Raw genomic sequence first — 20,868 nt, forward strand, 5'->3', positions numbered from 1 at the left:
AAAGAATGTTCAAATTACCAAATAATTGCACTCATTCACATGCCAACAATATTATTCTTAAGATTCAGAAAGCTAGGCTTCAACAATGTGTGAAGCAAAAATTGCCAGAAGCAAAGCAGTTTTTGAAGAGGCAGAGAAACTAGAAACCAAATTGCCAACATTCACTGGATTATGAAGAAAACAAGGGAGCAACAGAAAACATCTACTTCTGCTTCGCTGTCTACACTAAAGCCTTCAAATGAATGAATTACAACAAAATGTGGCAAGTCCTCCAGAAGATGGGAGCATCAGATTATCTTACTTTTTACTTGAGGAAGCTGTATGCAGAACAAGAAGCAACTCTTAGAACTGAACATGGAACAACTGATTGGTTTAAGATTGGGAAAGGAGTATGAGGAGACTGCATATTTCACCCTACTTATTTAACTTAAAGGCAAAATTCATCATCTGAAATGCCTGGTTGGATGAACCAAAAGGCAAAATTGCTGGGAGAAATATTAACAATCTTAGATATGTAAAAGATACCACTCTGATGGTAGAAAGAGAAGAAGAATTAAGAAATCTTTTGATGAGGATAAAAGAAAATAGTGTAAAAGTTGACTTGAAACTTAACATTAAAAAAATCAAGATTACAGTAATTGGTCCTATCAATTTCTGGGAAATTGGAAAGAGAAGAAATAGAAGCAGTGTCAGATTTTATATTCTTGGGCTCAAAGATCACTGCAGATAGGCAGCAGCAGCCATGAAAGTAAAAGGCGCTTGCTCCCTGCAATAAAAGTTGTGGTAAATCTGTACAGCATACTAAAAAGCAGAGACATCACGTTGCTGCCAAAGTCTGTATAGTCAAAGCTATGGGTTTTCCATTAGTTTTGTATGCCAGTGGGAATTGCACTATAAGGAAATCTGAACACCGTAGAATGGATGCTTTCAAATTGTGGCGCTGGAAAGGCTTTTGAGAATCCCTTGCCTAGCAATGCAATCAAATTAGTCAGTACTTAAAAGGAATTAATTCAGCCTGATATTGAAAAAGACAAATATTGAAACTGAAGCTTAAATACTTTGGTCACATATTGAGAAGAAAGGACTCATGGAAAAGATTCTGATATTATGAAAGATCAAATGAAAAGGGAATGACAGAAGATGAGATGGATAGTGTCAAGGAAGCAATGAACTTGATCTCGGACAGACTTTGATACACTATGGAAGATAAAAGGTGTGGCATTCTCTGGTCCATGGGGTCATGAACAGCAACTGAAATGCTTGAAAGCAAGTCAAAAGAAATCCAGAAAAGTTCATTTATGTGTGCTATTGTAATAAGCACATTAAAGTTGAGAAAACTGAGGGAAAACAGAGAATAAATATCTTTGTCCAGCTCACTAAAATAAGTGCCCAAGTCCAAATTAGATTTTTTTTTATACTGATTTTTCTAGCCTCAAGCTCTGTGCACTGTTCCACCTAACTCCATTTGGAAATGCTCATGAAATGAAGGGATTGCTTTTAAGTGCAGGATTTTTAAAAACTGATTTTAAAAATTAATATAATTTAGAGGAAATGTTATAGTTAACTTTCATTTTAATTTTTGTGACTTGACAGAATTTAAAAGTGTCATGCCATTGCTATCCTCCCAAATCAGGGATCCTCAAAAACTTTTTGCAATCATAAAAATTAAAAATTGTCCAAATCAGTAGATCATCTCAAATACATATTTTAAATTTTCTTTAGAATAAAGAAATAATATATCACAGATTAAATTTTTGTAAAATCACAACTTAACAGAGGCAGAAAAGATTAAGAAGAGGTAATAAAAATACACAGAAAAACTATACAAGAAAGAGCTTAATATCACTGATAACCATGATGGTGTAGTTATTGATCTAGAGTCATATTATAGGAAAAAGAGCTGTGGTTCAGATGGAAGAATACTCACATGAACAAAATATAATTTATTTTTTCCTATATAAATCACTTTAGTATAATTTAAGATGACTGTTAATACAAAGATTTGATTTTTTTTTAAAATGGGAACTAAAGAGTTGATTCAATTGATGGAGGCATGGCAAAGTTAGGAAGATGTAGATGCAGGTTTCAGAAGTATAGAATTCCTGAAGTAAGAATTTGGAGTAATATTTCCTGTGTCATTTATTTGGTTATAACTAATTATATACCATATTTCCATATAAATAAAAATGGAAAGTGAACCAAAGAGACAATGGAAAAACATAAGGTATTAATCATAATGATTTTCACGTAAGAAGTGGTACACACACATACACACACACACACACACACACACACACACACACACACACACACACACCAAAAATGATGTCCATGAAGGAATTGGATTACTAAGAAAGGGGCTGATCAGCAGGGAGAATGAGAGATAAAAGATACATCTGAATCCTGGATAGGAATCCTCCAAATATTTACAGAACTAAAAGAATACTTCCAATATAACTATAAATCTTCTACAGAAGAACCATACATTGTATTGTTGAATGATTAGCCTTCACTAATATCCTATTTTAGCATTTCATCATGGCAAAAAAGTATCACTTGAGTTTTCAAGGATTTAGCACCAAATTAGCTTTCACATGTTCTACCACAATGGAAGGTTTCAAGTATATATGTATTGTGTTGAACTACATATCTAATATTTGTGTATCAGCTTAATTTAGAAGTCTTTTCACCAGGCTTGTCCCAGCATAATGAAAATTTAGGTCATAGTAACTCTTCAAGACCATGTGATAATTTATGGAATGGTCTGCCATTCATGGAGTGGGTACCCACAATGATGAAGTTATAGATCCATCTAATATGCAACAGCATCTGAAACTTATTCAAGGAATTATATGTATTTTAGCAAAGGACAGAATAATGGTTTGTATCTAAAATTATTTAAATATTGTTAAAAATTATGGAAAGATAATAGTACACTTTTCTGCATCCACTATATGAAAGCATAACATATGTCATATTGGGTACCATCATGATCTATGTAGTTGGTGTCAAGGAATATTTAGTTTTGTATCAATAGGATCACAGAATAAGAACTGGAAGGGGACTTAGAAGCTATCTAATATAACACTCATCTTACAAAGAAGAAGAAAATGAGGCCCAGAGGTGTGTAACTTCCCCAACGTCACACACAAATCAAGGTTATTTGATTCCAAATCCTTTTCATCACCAGGCTTAGTTAGTAACCTAATAAATATGCAATTTTATGGTGACAAATATATATTATAATTTGAAATACAGTTTTAAAACTGTTTCTTAAAAAACACTTTTAAAATAGCTATTTTTCCAGATTTTCCTACTTCTTGAAATAAGCTTATTATCTATCTAAATTTACATCTTCTAACTTCAAATGTACCTCCTGAGCTCTAGTAGTTCAAGATGGAAATAATTCTATCCATAATAATTTTGAATGGATATGTCATCTCACGGATTCAAGATTTGTTCCAAACTATGCAGACCAAAACCCACCTGTGCCTGCATATCCTATATGCCTCTTGACCATGTTTTCCCAAAAGTTAACCATAGGGGGTCCTCTAATTTTTCCAGAATACAATTGGAACACTGGTTGTCTATATGTCTTACCTTGTTCTTGTCATATGACTAGCCCATTTTGTATTCCTACTATATAATTTCCTAAAGATATTATTTACTCTTGGTCTTCAGAGCTCCCTTTTGGTCACATGATACACTCAGTGCATATCCACCATTTGCCTCTCCATGGTCCTTTGTGTGATACTTATTAATTCTTCTAAGACATTGGAGTTCCACACTTCATTGACATTTAGCAGAACCAGTAAAATGTTATTAAAGGAAAAATGAGTCTTTGCTTTAATTCAGAAGCTTGAGATAAATAAAAGAGCTTATAATTCTCCTAAAAAGAACCTAGTCTGCTTCCCCCCACCTTCTTTTACACTCTGGGCCCAGTTCATTCATTATCCACTTGTACTATTTGTCCCACATATACATTCTATTGGAAAAGCTCTAGCTTGTTCATCCAAATCTAATTTGAAATCTGGACAAAAGGCATTTTTCATCTACTTATTCTCTGGTATGTGGAAAATTCCTTTGAAAGATTACTAACCTCTTCCAGGAAATATTGCAAAGTTTAGGGATTTGGCACCAGCAACAAAATACCATCCCCAACAATCGCATATGAAGGACCTCACATAGAAAATTACTCCTCTATCTGGATTCTGTGTTGGATTTTCTCCATCACAACTGGTAATAATACCTTCCAGTTTTATGTTACTATATGACGCTTATTATCAGAGGCTCACTAAACATAATATAATCATAATTTTATAACATCCAAGGAAACATGAATAATCTTGACCTATAGATGGGATAACACCTTAATGTAAAAGAGTCTGTAAGACTTTGCTTTATACTATCTAATAAAATACTTTTTCACAATCAATATGTAATAAACTTAGATAAGGTAGTTTACTCCTCCAAATATTCTATTTTAAGTCACCTTATATGATTAAGAATGATACTGAGGAATCAGACATAATTGAATCAAATGTACAACAAGATGAGGAATTGACTACTTCAATAGATTAAGGGATGGATTTCAAGGACCAGTATCTTTATTTTAATTTAACATTATCACAATCTCTTTATTTGTGATAAATGTATAAGTTTAAATTTGTCAAAACCGTATTTTTTTTTAGGTTTTGCAAGGCAATGGGGTCAAGTGGCTTGCCCAAGGCCACACAGCTAGGTAGTTATTAAATGTCTGAGGCCACATTTGAACTCAGGTACTCCTGATCCCAGGGCCGGTGTTCTATCCACTACACCACCTAGCCGCCCCCCCAAAATCGTATTTTCTAACACAAGTAGTTCTAATAAATAATTTCAGTTATTTAGTTTTTTGCTTTGAGTACCATACCTTTTAAATAACTTATTTTAAAAATTAAATTGAGATATTCTTATTTATTTTAATTAAATAATGCAATCAAAATCCCTAATGTTTAATTTAAAGCTACTAATTTCTCAGATTAAATTATAAAGGAAAAACCAGTCCCTATATTTTATATTACAAATTGAATTCCACTGTGCATGTTTGGAGGAAAAGAAAACATATCTAATTCTTTGCTTTAATTTTAAAAATAAGAATAGATAATTTAGCATATATTTCTTTATAATTTTATATTTATAATGATGAATGCTAATAATTTTCTATTTTATAATTTCCTTGTGATTAGAGCTATTCACTTCCCTTCTCAAAAAAAATGTTTATTCTCCTAGAAAATATTCTCCAGTAGTAATAATCTCACAACAAAAGTATTTAGAGCAATATTCCAGAACATATATCTCCCCAATTAGAGTCACTTTAATAGTTGTAGTTTAGGAATTAAATTTATATACTTGTAGTCTACATGTCATTTGTTATCACTATTTTTCCTAATATTATTAATTATTCAGAAAATGTCTAGGGGGTACATACAGCACTAGAGCACCTTGAAAAACACTAAACATAGCACTATGCTCAGCAAGCATACAAATATTTGTTGAAATAAATGAAATAGGTAGGGCTTATATTTTCATTTTCTGCTTTTAAATAACTTTGCTATTGATTAATTAGTAAAGGAAAAACAGAAAATGCAAAACAAAATAAAACAATGGACTTATTACTTTAAAGGACTTTATATGTTGTTCAGTCCAAACCTCTACAACATGCCCTCTCTGGATATTAAAAAATCTGAGACCCAGACAGATTAAATAACTGTGTAAAGAAATAAGTAATAAACAGCAAATGCAAAAATCTGACTCCAAACCCAGTGTTCTTTCCCCCTGTCCCATACTCCTTCTTCCAATCAATTTTGCTTTTTGTCAAACAGTTCTGGAAAATGTTTTGTAAAAGATTTAAACATATCAATGAAAATAAGATTTTACTGCATGCTGAAAAGAAATTCCATGAATACAAAGACTGATTTCTATAGAGTAACTGCACATTCAATTTCTTGTTTGTTTTAAGTTTATAACACACAACTCACTGCTTTGTTTCTCTTCACACACACATATTCATTCAATGATGGCTTTGAGTGTTTTGCTTTTTTTTGCTTTTGTTTTCTTCTGATATAAGTCCCCAAGGAGTATATAATATGCCTGAGTGGTTAATGAAATTCAGAGGATGAAAAGATCATTTCAAACTGGCATGGTTGAAGGAAGTTTTATTGAAGAAGTTAAATTTTTTCTGAGAATTAAAGGATGGGTAATATTTGTATTAGCAGGAAGAAAAGAGAAAGACAACCCTGGATAGATGGTGCAGCATTCATAAAAACAAAGAGGTATCAATAAACTTTTAGCTAAAATGAAGAATTCAAATAGAACACTACTAAGTGTTGTACATGAATCTCTACTGAATAATTTTTTTAAATTACAATTGCTGATAGATTCAAGCCTATACAAGCATAAAGTATGGTAAAAATAAATTACAGAGTAATTCATATTTGGATGTCAAATAGTATACATAAACTAGGTGGCCAGTGAGATTTAAACAATTATAGTTAAGTAGGTTTGAAAAAATTGCTAAAAATCTCAAGCAAGCTACAGCCCTGAGTCAGATGAGTCAATGTGTCCCAGATACTACATATTGGTTTCCTTTTTAGATTTAAGGAGAGCAAAGAAAGATGAGGTTGGGAAAGCATACCAGTAATAGATTATGAAGGACTTTTAATGTATCTTTTAACTCGCCTTCACACACATTCTTTTTTTTTAAAGTAATATGTTTTAAAATCAATGTTAAAATAGTGTTCTTTGTCACCACATTTAGGGAAAGAAAAAAGTCACAATTATTTCATTTCTTCAAGATTTACAAACATTTTACTCACAATAATTCAATAAGGTAGGTCATATAACTATTATTATCCTTATTTTATAGGTGTGAAAACTGAGAGGTTTGGCCAAGGTTCCCTGTTTCCAAGTTCAGGATTCTTTTACTTTATTTCAACATTTAAAAAGGAACAATATGAAAAATTAAAACTACTCCTTTACAAATTCTATTTAAAGTTTTTATATAAGACTGTGATAATTAACAGTGAAGGAAAAAAATCATTTGAGAAAGTAGGCATATATGAGTGTGTATCTTCTTTTCACTTCTTAATATCATGTGTTAAAATCAGTACAATCAAATTGATAAATAAAAACTCTTATTTATTTTGATAGGCAAAGTCATTACCATGTTATATTCTTTTACATTTGTGTGCTTCCTCACAGAAAAATGTAAAGAATAAAAATGAATTTCAAAGGATATGAACATATTGTCACAGTTTTCAAAAACCTGTGTCTAATTTAGTAGATTTATTAATTGGTAATTTAGCAATTTGGTAACTAAAAGTTTATTAGTACACAACATGCCAGAATCTCTTCAATAAACAATATCTCATCATTAAGTTTAACATTAATTCTGCCAACTGACTAAGATATCATCTAAATAGAATATTTATTTACTTAGCAGAATCTGTTAAGTAGTAAATTAAATGTCACAACTTTTTTCCTAGCCATGTCGAAACCATGTCACCTCCACTCTAGCTGTTCTACTCAAATCACTTTCACAGTAACTACCTGGACTCTGAGAAGTAAGCCTTTACTTTATCTGGCCTGGAACCAAGATTCTATTATCGTGACCGTTTCAGGAACATGATGCCACTTGAATACTCCTTCAAATTGCTCTTTATATGTTGTTTTCCTCCATAAGAATATCAACTCCTTGAAAGCAGGAACTATCTTGCTTTTTACTTGGATTTCAAGTGCTGAGCACAATACCTTAGCACATATGAGTCCCTAATAAATTTTGCTATCATTTATTTATTCATTCATGCTAAGATCACTAGTTCCTAGATCCAAGATCCTCTTATCAAGTAGAGATAATAATGAGGGATGAACTCTACAGCAAAGTAAAAGAAAAATGGCAAGAATCTAAGTAAAGTTTTTAGAGAAGAATCCAAAGAAATGTGTTTGCCTAGACATCTTCATATGATACCATCTGGCATTTTGAATGTGAGTATGTATATGTGTGTGTAGAGTTACCGGCCTGATCTAAAAAATTATAGGCAATCCCTAATTTCACAAGAAGTTATGTCTAAAAGATTCCTTTTAAGATTATTTGGAATTCTCCTAGAGAGATGTTAAAAAACTATTGTTTCCCAAGTTATTACATAAAAACCATTTTACCCATAATACTGATGGTCCCGCCTCTTACTTTCTTGAAAAGATGAAATCTAAATTCATCTTTACCTCCAATACTCTCCTCCTATATAAGCAAGTCACTAACCTCCTTAGGTCTCAATATTTTCTTCCATTAAAGTGAATTTGACCAGGTAATGTTTGAGGTCTTTTTCTGCTTTAAATCTATGATCATATAGGTAATCAGATTTCCTTGAGATCTCATTCATTAACATGACTTTATTTATGACCTCCTTGCAAAGGAGTCTCAAATGTCTCCCAAGGGCTTTCTGATCTCATGTTTCCAACTGTCTCCTGGATATCTTACCCTTTCAAGTTCAACTTATACAAAATTGAGCTCATCTTCTGAAAATCTGTCCCTCCTTTAGTTTCTCTATTTCCATTGATAGGATCATAAGCTTCCTGTGATCCAAGCTCCTCAACCCTAAGATCTCACTTTTTTTTCCTCTTTTCAACCCCAGACCCTGCCTCCTCCCATGGTCTCCACTTCTGGAATTTCTTTCTTTGCATTCATTCACTCTTTTCCATTGCCATTTAAATTACCTTAATTTGAACCTTATCTATTACAAACTATAGTAGTATTCTCAGTAAATGGTCTTTTGCCTCCAATCATTTCTGATCCATCCATCCTTCACACTGCTGCCTGAATAATTTCCATAATGAATTGTTGCATGACTTTGTGACTCAAAAATATTTGGTTTTTCTTTACTGCATACCAAATCAATTATAAACTCCCGATTTTGATATTCAAAACCCTCAACATCCAAATCCAACTTTATTTTATATTATTTCCTTTATAGTACACTACATTACAACTTTACCCACCTCCCCCAGTTTTATTTTGTACTTTGGTATTGTGTTTTTGTTCATACCATCATACCATGGTTCATTCTATGCCTTAGGAATTCTCCATTTCTATCTATCAAAGTCCTTATAATCCTTCAAGTGTCCAACTCAGGTACCCCTGATCAATGAAGTCTTTGCTAACACACTCTCTCTCCTGGCAAAAATTATCTTTCTCTCTTCAAAATTTCTCCACCCACCCCCACACACAAATATATATGTATAATACATATATATATATATAATATATTATATATATATATATATATATGTATCCACACTGACCCTCCCAAATACATTTTCACATTCTGCCTTTAATCATAATTATTTTCAATGTATCTCTCCCTCAAAACACACACACACACACACACACACACACACACACACACACACACAAACACACAAACAAAACCTCTATAATTTCATAGAGAGTAGAATCTGGGTCATATCAATTTTTGCATCCTCATTACCTAGCATTTAGCTTGCATATGAAATATCTTTGAGATATATATATATATATATATATATATATATATAGCCATCAATTTAACTCAAGAAATAGTTACAATGACAGTTCCACTTAGTCTGAACTCCCTTCACAAGGGCACATACTAAAATTGGAACTATAGACAGAAGATTATATCATTTTTCTAGTCTACAAATAGTCAAAGTAAAGGAGAAAATTTGCAAAAGAGGGAATACAAATAATTATTTCAGGAAATGTTCAATTTCACTAAAAAATCAAAGATGTATAAAGTCTTTCATCTACTAAAATGCAGCCATCAATTTGTCCAAAATAATTACAAACAATGAAATTCAATACTGGCAAGATTGCATTCATTCATTCATTGCTGATGAAATTGAAACCTTACAGAATCTTTTTTGGATAGCAATCTGAAAGTACAAAGTAAAAGTTATAAACTAACTATGCCCTTTTATCCAATAATTCTGTTGCTGGGAATATACCCAGACACTCCATTGTTTGACTTGTAAAGTCTAAAAATCTGTCTTCAAGCCTACTTTTCCAAGCACATTGCACATTACTCTCCTTCCACATCTGTGTTCCTGCCAAACTGACCAATGTGCTATTCCCTTGCACATGACATCTTATCTTTAGGGCCTATACCTAGAATGCATTCCCTTTTCACCTCTGGCTCATAAAATCCCCAACTTCCTTCAAAAAGTTCAGTACCATAAAGTTTAGTATAAAAATTACCAGTTCAAATAACATACTTTGATCTTTTCCTGTCCCCCATTCAACCTAATAGTTAATCCTTCCACCCAAGGAAAATAATTTTATAAATATGTTTGTTTTTACCTCAATATAGGTTACTTAAGGTCCAAACTGTTTCATTTTTTTTTTGCCTTTGTGTCACTAGCACTTAGCACAATGCCTGGCATAGTAGGCACTTTGTAATTGAATCTAGGAACAACTAGGTGATATTGTATGGAGTGCCAATCCTGGAGTAAGGAAAACTCATCTCGAGTTCAAATCTGCTTCAAACACTTACTACATGATCCTGAACAATTCACTTAACCCTGTTTTACCTCAGTTTCCTCATCTGTAACATGAGTTGGAAAAGGAAATGGCAAACCACTCCAGTATCTTAGCCAAGAAACCCAAGTGGAGTCAGGAAGAATCAGATATAACTAAAGCAACTGAACAGCAAGTGTGTCATGTATATTGCTATGTTACCAGAAACAACAAATAAAAGAGGTAAATCAAGAATAAATATACAGGAAAAAAACTAACTAAAAACATCTTGAATGTCAAATAGAGTAATGGTTAAATAAATTGTGGTACATTAATAACAATAATATTATCTAATATAAGCAACCTTGCACAATGGTAAAAAATAATGGAGTAATCTAGAAAGACCATTATGAAACAATGCAAAACAAAGGATGATCCAGCAGAATTTAGCACATACAATCACATGAAAAGTATTTGTGAATAAATGGTACTAGAGCCCTAGGACAGCAGCACTATTAAGATGGTATGATTCTTTCTGCATTGAAATTAACATAGTTACTAAACAATCTTCAAACAAGAAAAGACTAAGAACCTACTATGTGTCAGGCTCTCTCTTAAGTGCTAAGGCTATCAGCACAAAAAAAGGAAACCTTCCCTACACAAAAGGAACGTATTCCAGTGAAGATTATACAGTATATAAATATAAAGTAAATAAATAAAATGTAATTATGTTTGTCCTTCATTTTCAAAGAAGACCAGATTTGAGTGAGGAGGGGCTGTGCTAAGTCACTAGCCTTACTTCCTCCTCCAGAGTCATCTGAGTCCAGTGGCCAGATATGAATCAGAACAACTAGAAATGGCCCTGGATGTGAGGCAAGCAAGGTTAAGTGACTTGCCCAAGGTCACACAGCTAGAGTCAAGTGACTGAAGTCACATTCGAACTCCCATCCTCCTGAATCCAAGGCCAGTGCTCTATCCACTGCACCACCTAGCTACCACAAATAAAATGTAACCTAACTTCCTAAATACAAAGTGGTTTGGGAAGGACAGAACTAGAATTTGGTTAGAATAAGAAAGAAACACCTTTAAGGTGAAGGTGGTTCTTAAGGTATGTCTTGAAAGAAGAAAGAGATTTTAGGAGTGTGGAGAGGTAAGGAGAGAATGCATCTCTCTACATAGGGGATAGCCAGTGTAAAGGAATGGAGACAGAAAATGGAATGTCATGTGTGAGCAATATATGTGAGCCAATTTGGCTACATTATAGAATATAGGAGGAGGAGTAATATCTAATGAAGTTGGAAAGATAGTATGAGGCAAGATTGTAGAGTCACGTGATCAAATCAATAATTAAGGGAAATTACTCTGACAACAGTGTTCAGGATGAACTACAATGGCAAAAGACTTAGGGAAAGCAAGACCTATTCGGAATTATCAAGGTTGGAGGAGATGGGAGTTGGAACTAAGATGGTAATTGTGTGAGTGATGAGGACTCAAAGTGAGATATTGTTGAGAAAGAAAGACCTAGATTTATCAGAGTGGAGTGAAAGATATTGAGGAGTTAAGAGTAACCCCAATGAGAAATTTTGTAAGGTAAGAGAGTTAAAAAATAAGAGGGGAGTCAATTATGGGTATCTTGAGAAGTCTATGAATCATCTGCATACAGATGATAGTTAAAACCATGAGAGTTGTTGAAGTTGCTCAAAGAGAGTACTTGGTAGAAAAGGGCCTTAGACAGATTCTTGGGGAACCTCCAAACTTAGGAGGAATGATATGATTAGCCAGAAAAAGAAATTAAGGAACATATAGTTGTTTAATGTTATTTCTGATAAGACATTTAATTTAAAAATTACCTTTAAAGGCTAAACTCTATTTGAAGTGCTGCATGATCCCACAGGTAAGTAAGACACTGACTTCAATTCTGAATGTGGCAATCATGTCACTCTGAGAATAAGATGTGGTAATTTGGGTAACACTTTTTTTTTTTTTTACTATTCAAGAAGGATTGTCCATGTCACAGAATGGATGTTTCTTTAGGACTGTCTAGTGAGGATAACAATAAGAACAAGAACTCACACTGGCTATTTTAGATTTATGAAAACCTTTCTCTACAATCTCCTTAAAAGCTACTGATAAAAAATGATTATCCTATTTTAATTAATGTATATGATTAAATTATTTTTACTGGATCACAGAGTCGAGTCAATGAGGTCATCCAATTATAAAATCTTTTCATCACTACAGAACACTGTTCTATTACAGTTAGAGTGTGCAATCTTGAAATCTTTTGTTATATAATTACACTTTACATGCTTTTCTTTTTTAAAAAGTATATCATAATGTTAATTAATATTTATGAAGTTTTAAAGTTTTTATATAAAGATAATTTTTAAAAAGGTATATTTTTAGAAAAGTAATAAAACAGAAAAAAATACAAAATATTTAAATGGTCAAAATAGACTATATTTTAAAATTAATATATACTATAGTACCTAGAAGAGATTTGTTTTCAAGTAGTATTTCAGATATGATCTACTAATACATAAAAGGGTATTTATGCTGAAAACACCTGTTATTATTAGGACGGAATTTCTTATTCAAGAAGAAATCTTCTACTCCTGGAAAGAAAGAAGATAGAACTTACTTAAGTGTGAGAAATTTCAGAAAGATTTGGAAATCTCAGTAGGAAAAGTATTACAAGGGTGGATAAAGGGATATTTAAAAAAATACAATTTATGCCAAAGAGTACTAAATTTAAAGTACTTCAATGCCATGGAAACTACCTTGGATACCTGAATTTTTCTGAAAGTATTTTTAATTCTTTTCCTCTCATACATGTCTTCAAATTATCTTTATTCTTAAGACTTTTTATTCTACTAATTTTTATTATTTCCAAATTGCAAACTCATCTACTTTTTTGAATACTCCTCCTTTAAACCAACATTTGGCTTTCCTCTCATTGACCCTCTCTATAACTCAAAGGAAAAACATGTTCAGAGTTTATCATCTTTGAATAGGAACAAGGTGAATGGGACTAGCAGGAGAGTAGGACAGGTTAAATGGCAGGGGAGGAGGTGAGGGAGGAAAAGAAGAAGAGATAAAGGATTAGAAATAGAAGATTAAAAAAAATGATAGAGACCACATATATTCCAGATAGTCTTCTGCAGCTGGATATTCTTAGTACAAGGAGGTAGAAGAGAATTCATCTTTTAAGAAAGTAAACCCCTAAGTATCTACTTCTATTCAGAAACCCCATCTTGATTACTGGTAGGTAACTGATTCCAAGAAGTAAGCATGTCTCAGGTTTTGTAAGTGGATCTTCTAAGCACCAGGGCAAACCTTCAATTCCTATTAGATATGAAAGAATGAAAATCCCACCATTATTCCAAAAGAGGATAATAATTGTTAAAGGGTAGGCAATGGTTCCATATAACAACAGCATAACATTTATGGTAGAGAAGATTGCCTTCAATGAAAGCCACTTATACAGAAAACATGTAGTCTCTGTACAAACTTAACAAGGCAGATGGTCTAGTCCAGGAATTCTTAATCATTTTTGTGTCATGGATCCCTATGACTCCTTGTTAGAATAATGTCTTTAAATTCATTAAAATAAAATACATTGAAATGCAAAGGAAACCAATTATATTGAAATATTGCTATCAAAATTTTTTTCTAGAGAAACAAATTCACTGACCCCTAGGAATCTTGGACTAGATTTTCTCTATACTTCTCATTCTTTTTTTTCCTTACTCCTTAAACCAAACCTAAACTATCTCAATGAGAACCCACAATTAGAAAACATCTCAAAGACTTTCTAGTTAATAAAGATTTCCCTTTATGAGATCTCCAGATAATGGAACACCTATATCTCCTACATCACAACCTTTTCTTGAAGAAGTTTGGCTAGTAGAAATCCACTACCTCCTTGGGTAGTCCTGTGACTGAAAAGGGAAAGAAAAGATGAAGCCAGACATACAGGTGTGGGTGTTGTAGATATTGGGACTGAGGAGTGTCCTATATACCTGGTTGATGCATAACTCCCAAATATGCAAAGCATAAACTATTGCATTACTTGCTAAAGAATATGTCATGAACAATATTGCACAACTGTTTAAGATAAACTGATGCAACCTAACAAAAAAGACTATAAAAGCAACAGTGAAGGTTTTAAATGTTTTCCCCTTCCTTCAAATATAATATGATGTCAGTACCATAAAGTTCTACATCAAAAAAACGTAACTGAAAGAAAATTATATTATTTCATCAAAGCATTGCTTTTTTAAAAAAATCTAATAGTGAAAATGAATTCAGTAAAAATTGTTGGAAGGGGGAAAGGAACAGAACTAAACCCAACTAATAAATGACTAAATTTTTACAACAGCAAAATATTTTAAACTTGCAATTGAGTACAAAGACCTATATGAAAAAGACTTTTTTCTTTTAAAACAGTCATAGTAGTATGAATAGCAAAGTGTCCTTTTCCTTAACCAGTTTCTCAGAAATAGTCCCCTATCAAGAATCTTCTGAACAAATCTCCTATATCACATCCATTTCATTATATTACCAGTCTAGCAAATATCTTTCTCTGTCTCTACAAAGAAGCTGAAAAAAAAAAAACCCAACCAAATGGCAGGGTACAGCTTGCATCTCTCCTATTGCCTAACATGGTACTTTGCATTTAATAAGCATTTAATTGAATTTATGTCATTTTTCTCAATGTATTATTGATATTGTGCTATAAAAATATTAAGGAATCTTAAATACTTCTTAAAAAACTTTTAAAATTTGAGATATTTTTTAAAAATTAGAAATAGTTCATCAAAAAAAAATCATTACCGATGCCGGTATAAAATTAACACCTTTTTTTCTTTCAGAGAAGTATAAATTACAAATATGATAGCCATGACAAAGTAACAAGGCAGTTAGGAAAAGTTTGATGAAGTGTTCAATTAGTCTTTAAGTGGAGGTCCTTGGTGAAGTGTCAGCAAAAAGATCTGTCATTCAAGAGTTCTCTCTCATTGCACATTCCTGCACTGCAGTGCCCACAGAAATCATTTACCATTGAAAAATCTTCAGTAAATAACAATCCTCAAAGTTCTGCGCCTAGATTGCTTCAGTGGATAGAGCACCGACCCTGAAGTCAGGAGGACAGGAGTTCAAATCTGACCTCAGACACTCGATAACTAGCTGTGTGACCTTGAGCAAGTCACTTAACCCATTGCCTTCCAAACCGAAAAAGAAAAAAGAAGTTCAGAGTCTTAAATGAGGTGGGTATTTTTTTCCTTTTCAATTTTTAATAATATAGTTAGAAGACAAAGCCCACTAAGAGCATAAAGGAACTGCAAAGAAAGCTAGGGAAGCTTTCTAACTAACAAGAATCTTTCCAAATTTCTGTTTATTTCTGACGTGATTACCATAAAAAGGTTGTGGGGTTTTTTTCCCCTCCCATTTAAATACTAAATTAAACCTGTGCACAAAGTAGACTTGTCGGATGAGATGGGAAGATTTGGGAGTGAAGGGTGGGGCAGTTAATGCAATGAACCTGTAATTCTGGGGGACACTGCGCGCACAACCTTCATCTGAAACGTCAAGTCTCTAAGGAGAGCGGGTGGGGGGCTAGCCCTGGGATGTGGGACGCGGCATCACCGCGGGTGGGAGTCCGGGTGGGGGTATCTGGGGCAGGGGCAAGAGACGGGTCCACAGTGACACACACAGCCTGCATCCGCTCTGAGGGACTGCGGTAAATGTCCCGAGAGGAGCCGCGGATGCAGGGGCCGGGGGCGAAGGGCAGGGGAGCGCGGCCCCGGGCCGGGCGCAGGGGACTCCGGGGCCATGTTGAGGCCCCGTCCCCGCAGAAGGTGGATGGGGAGGGCCTGCCGGGGGAGGATGGCGCGGCGATGCCAGGCCGGCCCCGTCGGGGCTGGGCTCGCGGGGGATGGGGACGGATGGGGGCGCGCTCACCTACGATCGACCAGGTCCATCGGTAGAACTCGATGGTGTCGTTGACCGCGGTGGACACGGCGTCCAGCATGCGCGCCGGTTCCGAGTCCAGGAGCCCCATGGCGGCGGCGGCGGCCAGGCAGAGGCGGCGGCGGCGGCGGCGGAGCGGGTCCCGGCGGGGGAGCGGGGCGAGCGGCTGGCCCGGAGGGGACCGACGGCTGCCGCCTGGCGCCCTCCTCCTCCTCCTCCTCCTCCTCCTCCTGCTCCGAAGCCGCTGCGGGGATGGGGATGGGGATGCTGCAGGGGCGGCGGCAGCCGCGGCGCGAGCGGGGCCGAGGGAGAAGCCGCTGTCAGCTGCGCCGCGGAGGAGCCGGACCCATGGGCCGTCCGAAGGGAGAGGCGCCTTCTGCACTCTGACAGCCTGCGCGCCCGCCCCGCGGCGCCAATGGCCTGCACCGGCGTCACATGACCTGGGGGCGACCCTCCCCCCTCCCACGCGCTACCGACACCGCGCCGTCCGCGAAGCGAGAGGGCGAGCGTGGGGCGGGGGGCGGGGGCGGCGGCGGCGGCGGCGGCGGCGCGGAGAAGAAAGGGAGGGAAGGAAAACACGGGCTGCGCGTGCGCACGCGGGGGCCCCGCCGGCCGGGCTGGACCGGCCGGGCTGGACCGGCCGGGCCGGGGTCGTACGCGCCTGCCCACAGGCCTCGAGAAGAGAGCCCCGAAGGGCAGGGGCTAGGGCAGAGAGGGCCCGAGAGGATGGGGGCCCTCGCCTCCCATCCTCCCTCTCCCCCGCAGACACCTCATGAACTCCCGCCAAGAATGGGCTCCTTGGGCAAGAATTAGAGCCGGGTTGCCCCCTTCCAGAAACGTCCCCAGACGCGCGGGCCAAGGGCACGACGGCGCTGCTTGTCCTGGAGAAAAAGATGGGACCCTGGTCCACGCGCATCCATCTCCCTCCACATTGGAGAAGCTCCACATCAGTTAAAAATTTCATTGTAGCTCCCTCCGTTGTAGAAGCCAGGAAGATTCCATTGCAATTTCAGCAACACTAGATTAAATAGCACTAGGCACTGGGTTAGGAGGGCTGTGAAGATAAACTGCAGACAACCCACACCCGCACCCACCGTACATTTGATGAAGGAAAGGGATGTTCATTTCAAAAATGTTCATTTCAAAAAAAAATTTTAAGAAACCAATCTGGTTGGGCTGATAAAATAAGTAATACAACAGCAAACATTAAGAGACTAAGAAATTCTGAGAATAAGAAGAGCAGGAAGGGCTGAACAAAGTTTTATAAGGAGAGATGATGGAAGCTGAGCTGTCTATTGGAAGATATAGATAGAGGGGAGGACATTCTAGGTGAGGATGATCACGTGTGGGATTTATCAGCAGCAAATTTTCTCTATCTTCAAATCTTCTTTAAAATTGAGATTGAGGGGGCGGCTAGGTGGCACAGTGGATAGAGCACTGGCCTTGGAGTCAGGAGTACCTGAGTTCAAATCCAGCCTCAGACACTTAATAATTACCTAGCCTGTAGCCTTGGGCAAGCCACTTAACCCCATTGCCTTGAAAAAAATCTAAAAAAAAATTGAGATTGAGGAGAGATAGAAGATACTGTGGGAAGAGAGGGATCCTTGGGATAGCAGGAAAAGTATACATGTGTTAATCTAGCCCCCAAGTCAAGCCAAACTGGCTTTCTTTTTGATTCCCTTCACACTACATTCCGTCTTCTATATCAAAGCCTTTACACAGTCTGACCCCATGCTGGAATACACTCCCTCCTTATCACCACTTCTTGGTGTCTAGTTTCCTTCAAAGTACATACAGCTCAAATGCCATCTCTTACATGAGGCCTCTTTTGAAACCTAGTGCTAGTAAAATGTATCTAGAAAAATTTACCTTGCATTAATTTGATATATATTTTATATGTAATTATATTTTCCCCTAAAGAATATAAACTCCTCAAGATTAGGGACTTTCATTTTTGTGTAGTGTGCCCATCATAGTGCTTGATATATAACAGATGCTCAATAAACACTTCATAATTAGTTGATTTATTATTTTATCTATTGACATAAAACAAGTTTTTACAACAGGGTCCAATAACATTTTTATCAACTGCTTTATAATTTGAGATGCTTTTCTAAAGGTCATTGGGAAAAACACTTTGACATAGTTGACAATGTCAAGACAGCATTTCAATATTTACCTTTTGCATCTTTTCAAGATTTACTCAGCTGTATACATATATATATATATATGTTTTCCTGTGTAGGAGGTATGATGAATGTGAACATAGCTTGGAAACATAACAAACCAAAATTTGGGACATTGATTCTGTGGTTTTGATAGATAATGTCCACACCCATCAAGGAGGTGCAATCAAAGTAATATGTTTGTTCATGCTTTCACCTTGTTAGGTTAATTATTCCAAGTCATGTTCTTGATACATGTCTACCTTTTTTAGACTAGAAGTGTCAATAGGATGGAAATTATGTTTGGTTTTCTTTATAAAGAACTTATTGGGAAGCCAGGTAGCACATAACCCATAACCACACTACATTGCAAAACAAAACAAAAAAAAAAAGAACTTATAACAATGCTGCACTTTAGTATTTAAATGTATTTAATAATGGTGAAATTTTAATGAAACTAAGTATTATGACTTCATTTTAAATGCTATGGAAATGCTAAGGAAAAGATGACCAACTAAAAGAAATTTCTTGTACAGTAATAATCTATTAGTTTGTATGAATTTTGCTTTCCTAGCATTAATTAAATGCATTATCTATAAAAATATCAGACTCTTATGTTATACTATATAGTTTCTTACACTTATTTGGTCAAAATAAGGAACTATCTTCTGACCTTTTTTAGTATTTAAACAAATGAGATTTAGCAATCCCTATCACATACTTGCCATTTATGAAATGGTGTCAGGGTTTTCTGGTCCATACATTTACTTTGATTCTATATGGAAACTGAGAGCTCCTAAACCTCACCAGAGGAAAATTGTTTCTCATTTTCTCTGGTTCTCATTTCTGTATTATGGAGTCCTGGTATTCACTTTGGCTACTGCAGAAGCAAGACCTTTGATTAGAAATTTGATTAGAAATTATAACATTCCAGAGTAAAGGACATTAACTTCCTGTAGTTAATTCCCTCCCTCACTCCACTCTTAGTCCTGTCCAAACAAAAGAACAAAAGAACTAGACCTGGATTTGACCACTAGGTGGCCCTAGTCATGTATAAAACCTAAACCACAGTTGCACCCTTTTACTTTACAGGTGAGAGTTGCACATTTTCTTTTCTCCCTTACATCTTCCCTACTACAATACATGGAAAAGGAATTAATAATATTATCAAATTACCATGTGTCTCTAAAGAAATCTGACAAGTTCTTTTAGGCATCCATGTTATGAAATACCCTATAGAACCTGAAATAATTCTTTTTTTTTTTGGTTTTTGCAAGGCAATGGGGCTAAGTGGCTTGCCCAAAGCCACGCAACTAGGTAATTATTAAGTGTCTGAGGCTGGATTTGAACTCAGGTACTCCTGACTCCAGGGCGGTGTTCTATCCACTTCGCCACTTAACTGCCCAGGAATCTGAAGTAATTCTACCCAAAGAATGCAGGAATGGGTCACATAATGTTCTATATATATATAAATAATGCTTTCTTTCATTGTTTTAGGTGTTATATCTTCACAATGAGATTAGAAACTCTTTGTATGTAGTGATTGTCTCTTATTAGTGGAAATGGTTTGAGGTACTGAAAGAGAAGACAACCAGACTTGTAGTCAGAAAAGCTGAATTTGAAGAGCACTCTACTACTTGATGCCCATGTGTGCAATTCTCTTACATTCCCTAAATCTCAGTTTTCTTATCTGTAATGATATATCTAAAACCTTCCTAGCTCTAAATTCTCTAATCCTATACTTTCTTTGTTCCTCATAATGTTTAACATGGTGCCAAGGATGTAAAATTATTTCTTGATTAATTGATGAGGTAATATTAAGTATAAGAACTTATGACAATAACAAAAAACTCAGTATGATAATACTAAGAAGTTCATAAGATCATGGATTTAGAGCCAGAAGGGAACTAAGAAATCATGTTCCAAATGAGGAAACTGAAGAGTAGAGACATTGAATGACTTGTCCAAGGTAATGCAAGTGGTAAATAGCAGTAATGGGGCTTAAGTTTAGCTCCTCTCATTCCAAATCCAATAATTCTTCTGCTGTATACATTACACTGCCTCAAGAATTAGCAAGAGTAGTAACTGAGATTAAATTGTGTTATTAAAAAGGGGAAAGGGATAGAATATGACTTGGAGGAGAAGAGAGGGAGAGGTATTACAGTAAGAAGGAAAGATAATATAAGAATTAGAATAGATGTAAAAGCA

The 20,868-nt window shown here is 35.7% G+C and overlaps 1 protein-coding gene across 1 annotated transcript in view; it reads right to left on the reverse strand.

Annotated features, from left to right (window-relative positions):
* The window catches only part of ELOVL4 (ELOVL fatty acid elongase 4), a 59,218-nt gene extending 42,301 nt beyond the window's left edge, over positions 1–16,917 (reverse strand). The window contains exon 1 of the mRNA XM_074237382.1: positions 16,487–16,917. Within this exon, the coding sequence (XP_074093483.1) occupies positions 16,487–16,586 (100 nt within the window). The 5' untranslated portion in view covers positions 16,587–16,917. The remainder of the gene's footprint in view (positions 1–16,486) is intronic.
* Positions 16,918–20,868: the final 3,951 nt, after the last annotated feature.

This window comes from Macrotis lagotis, chromosome 5 (assembly GCF_037893015.1).
Source record: "Macrotis lagotis isolate mMagLag1 chromosome 5, bilby.v1.9.chrom.fasta, whole genome shotgun sequence".
In the NCBI taxonomy this organism is placed as follows: domain Eukaryota; kingdom Metazoa; phylum Chordata; class Mammalia; order Peramelemorphia; family Peramelidae; genus Macrotis; species Macrotis lagotis.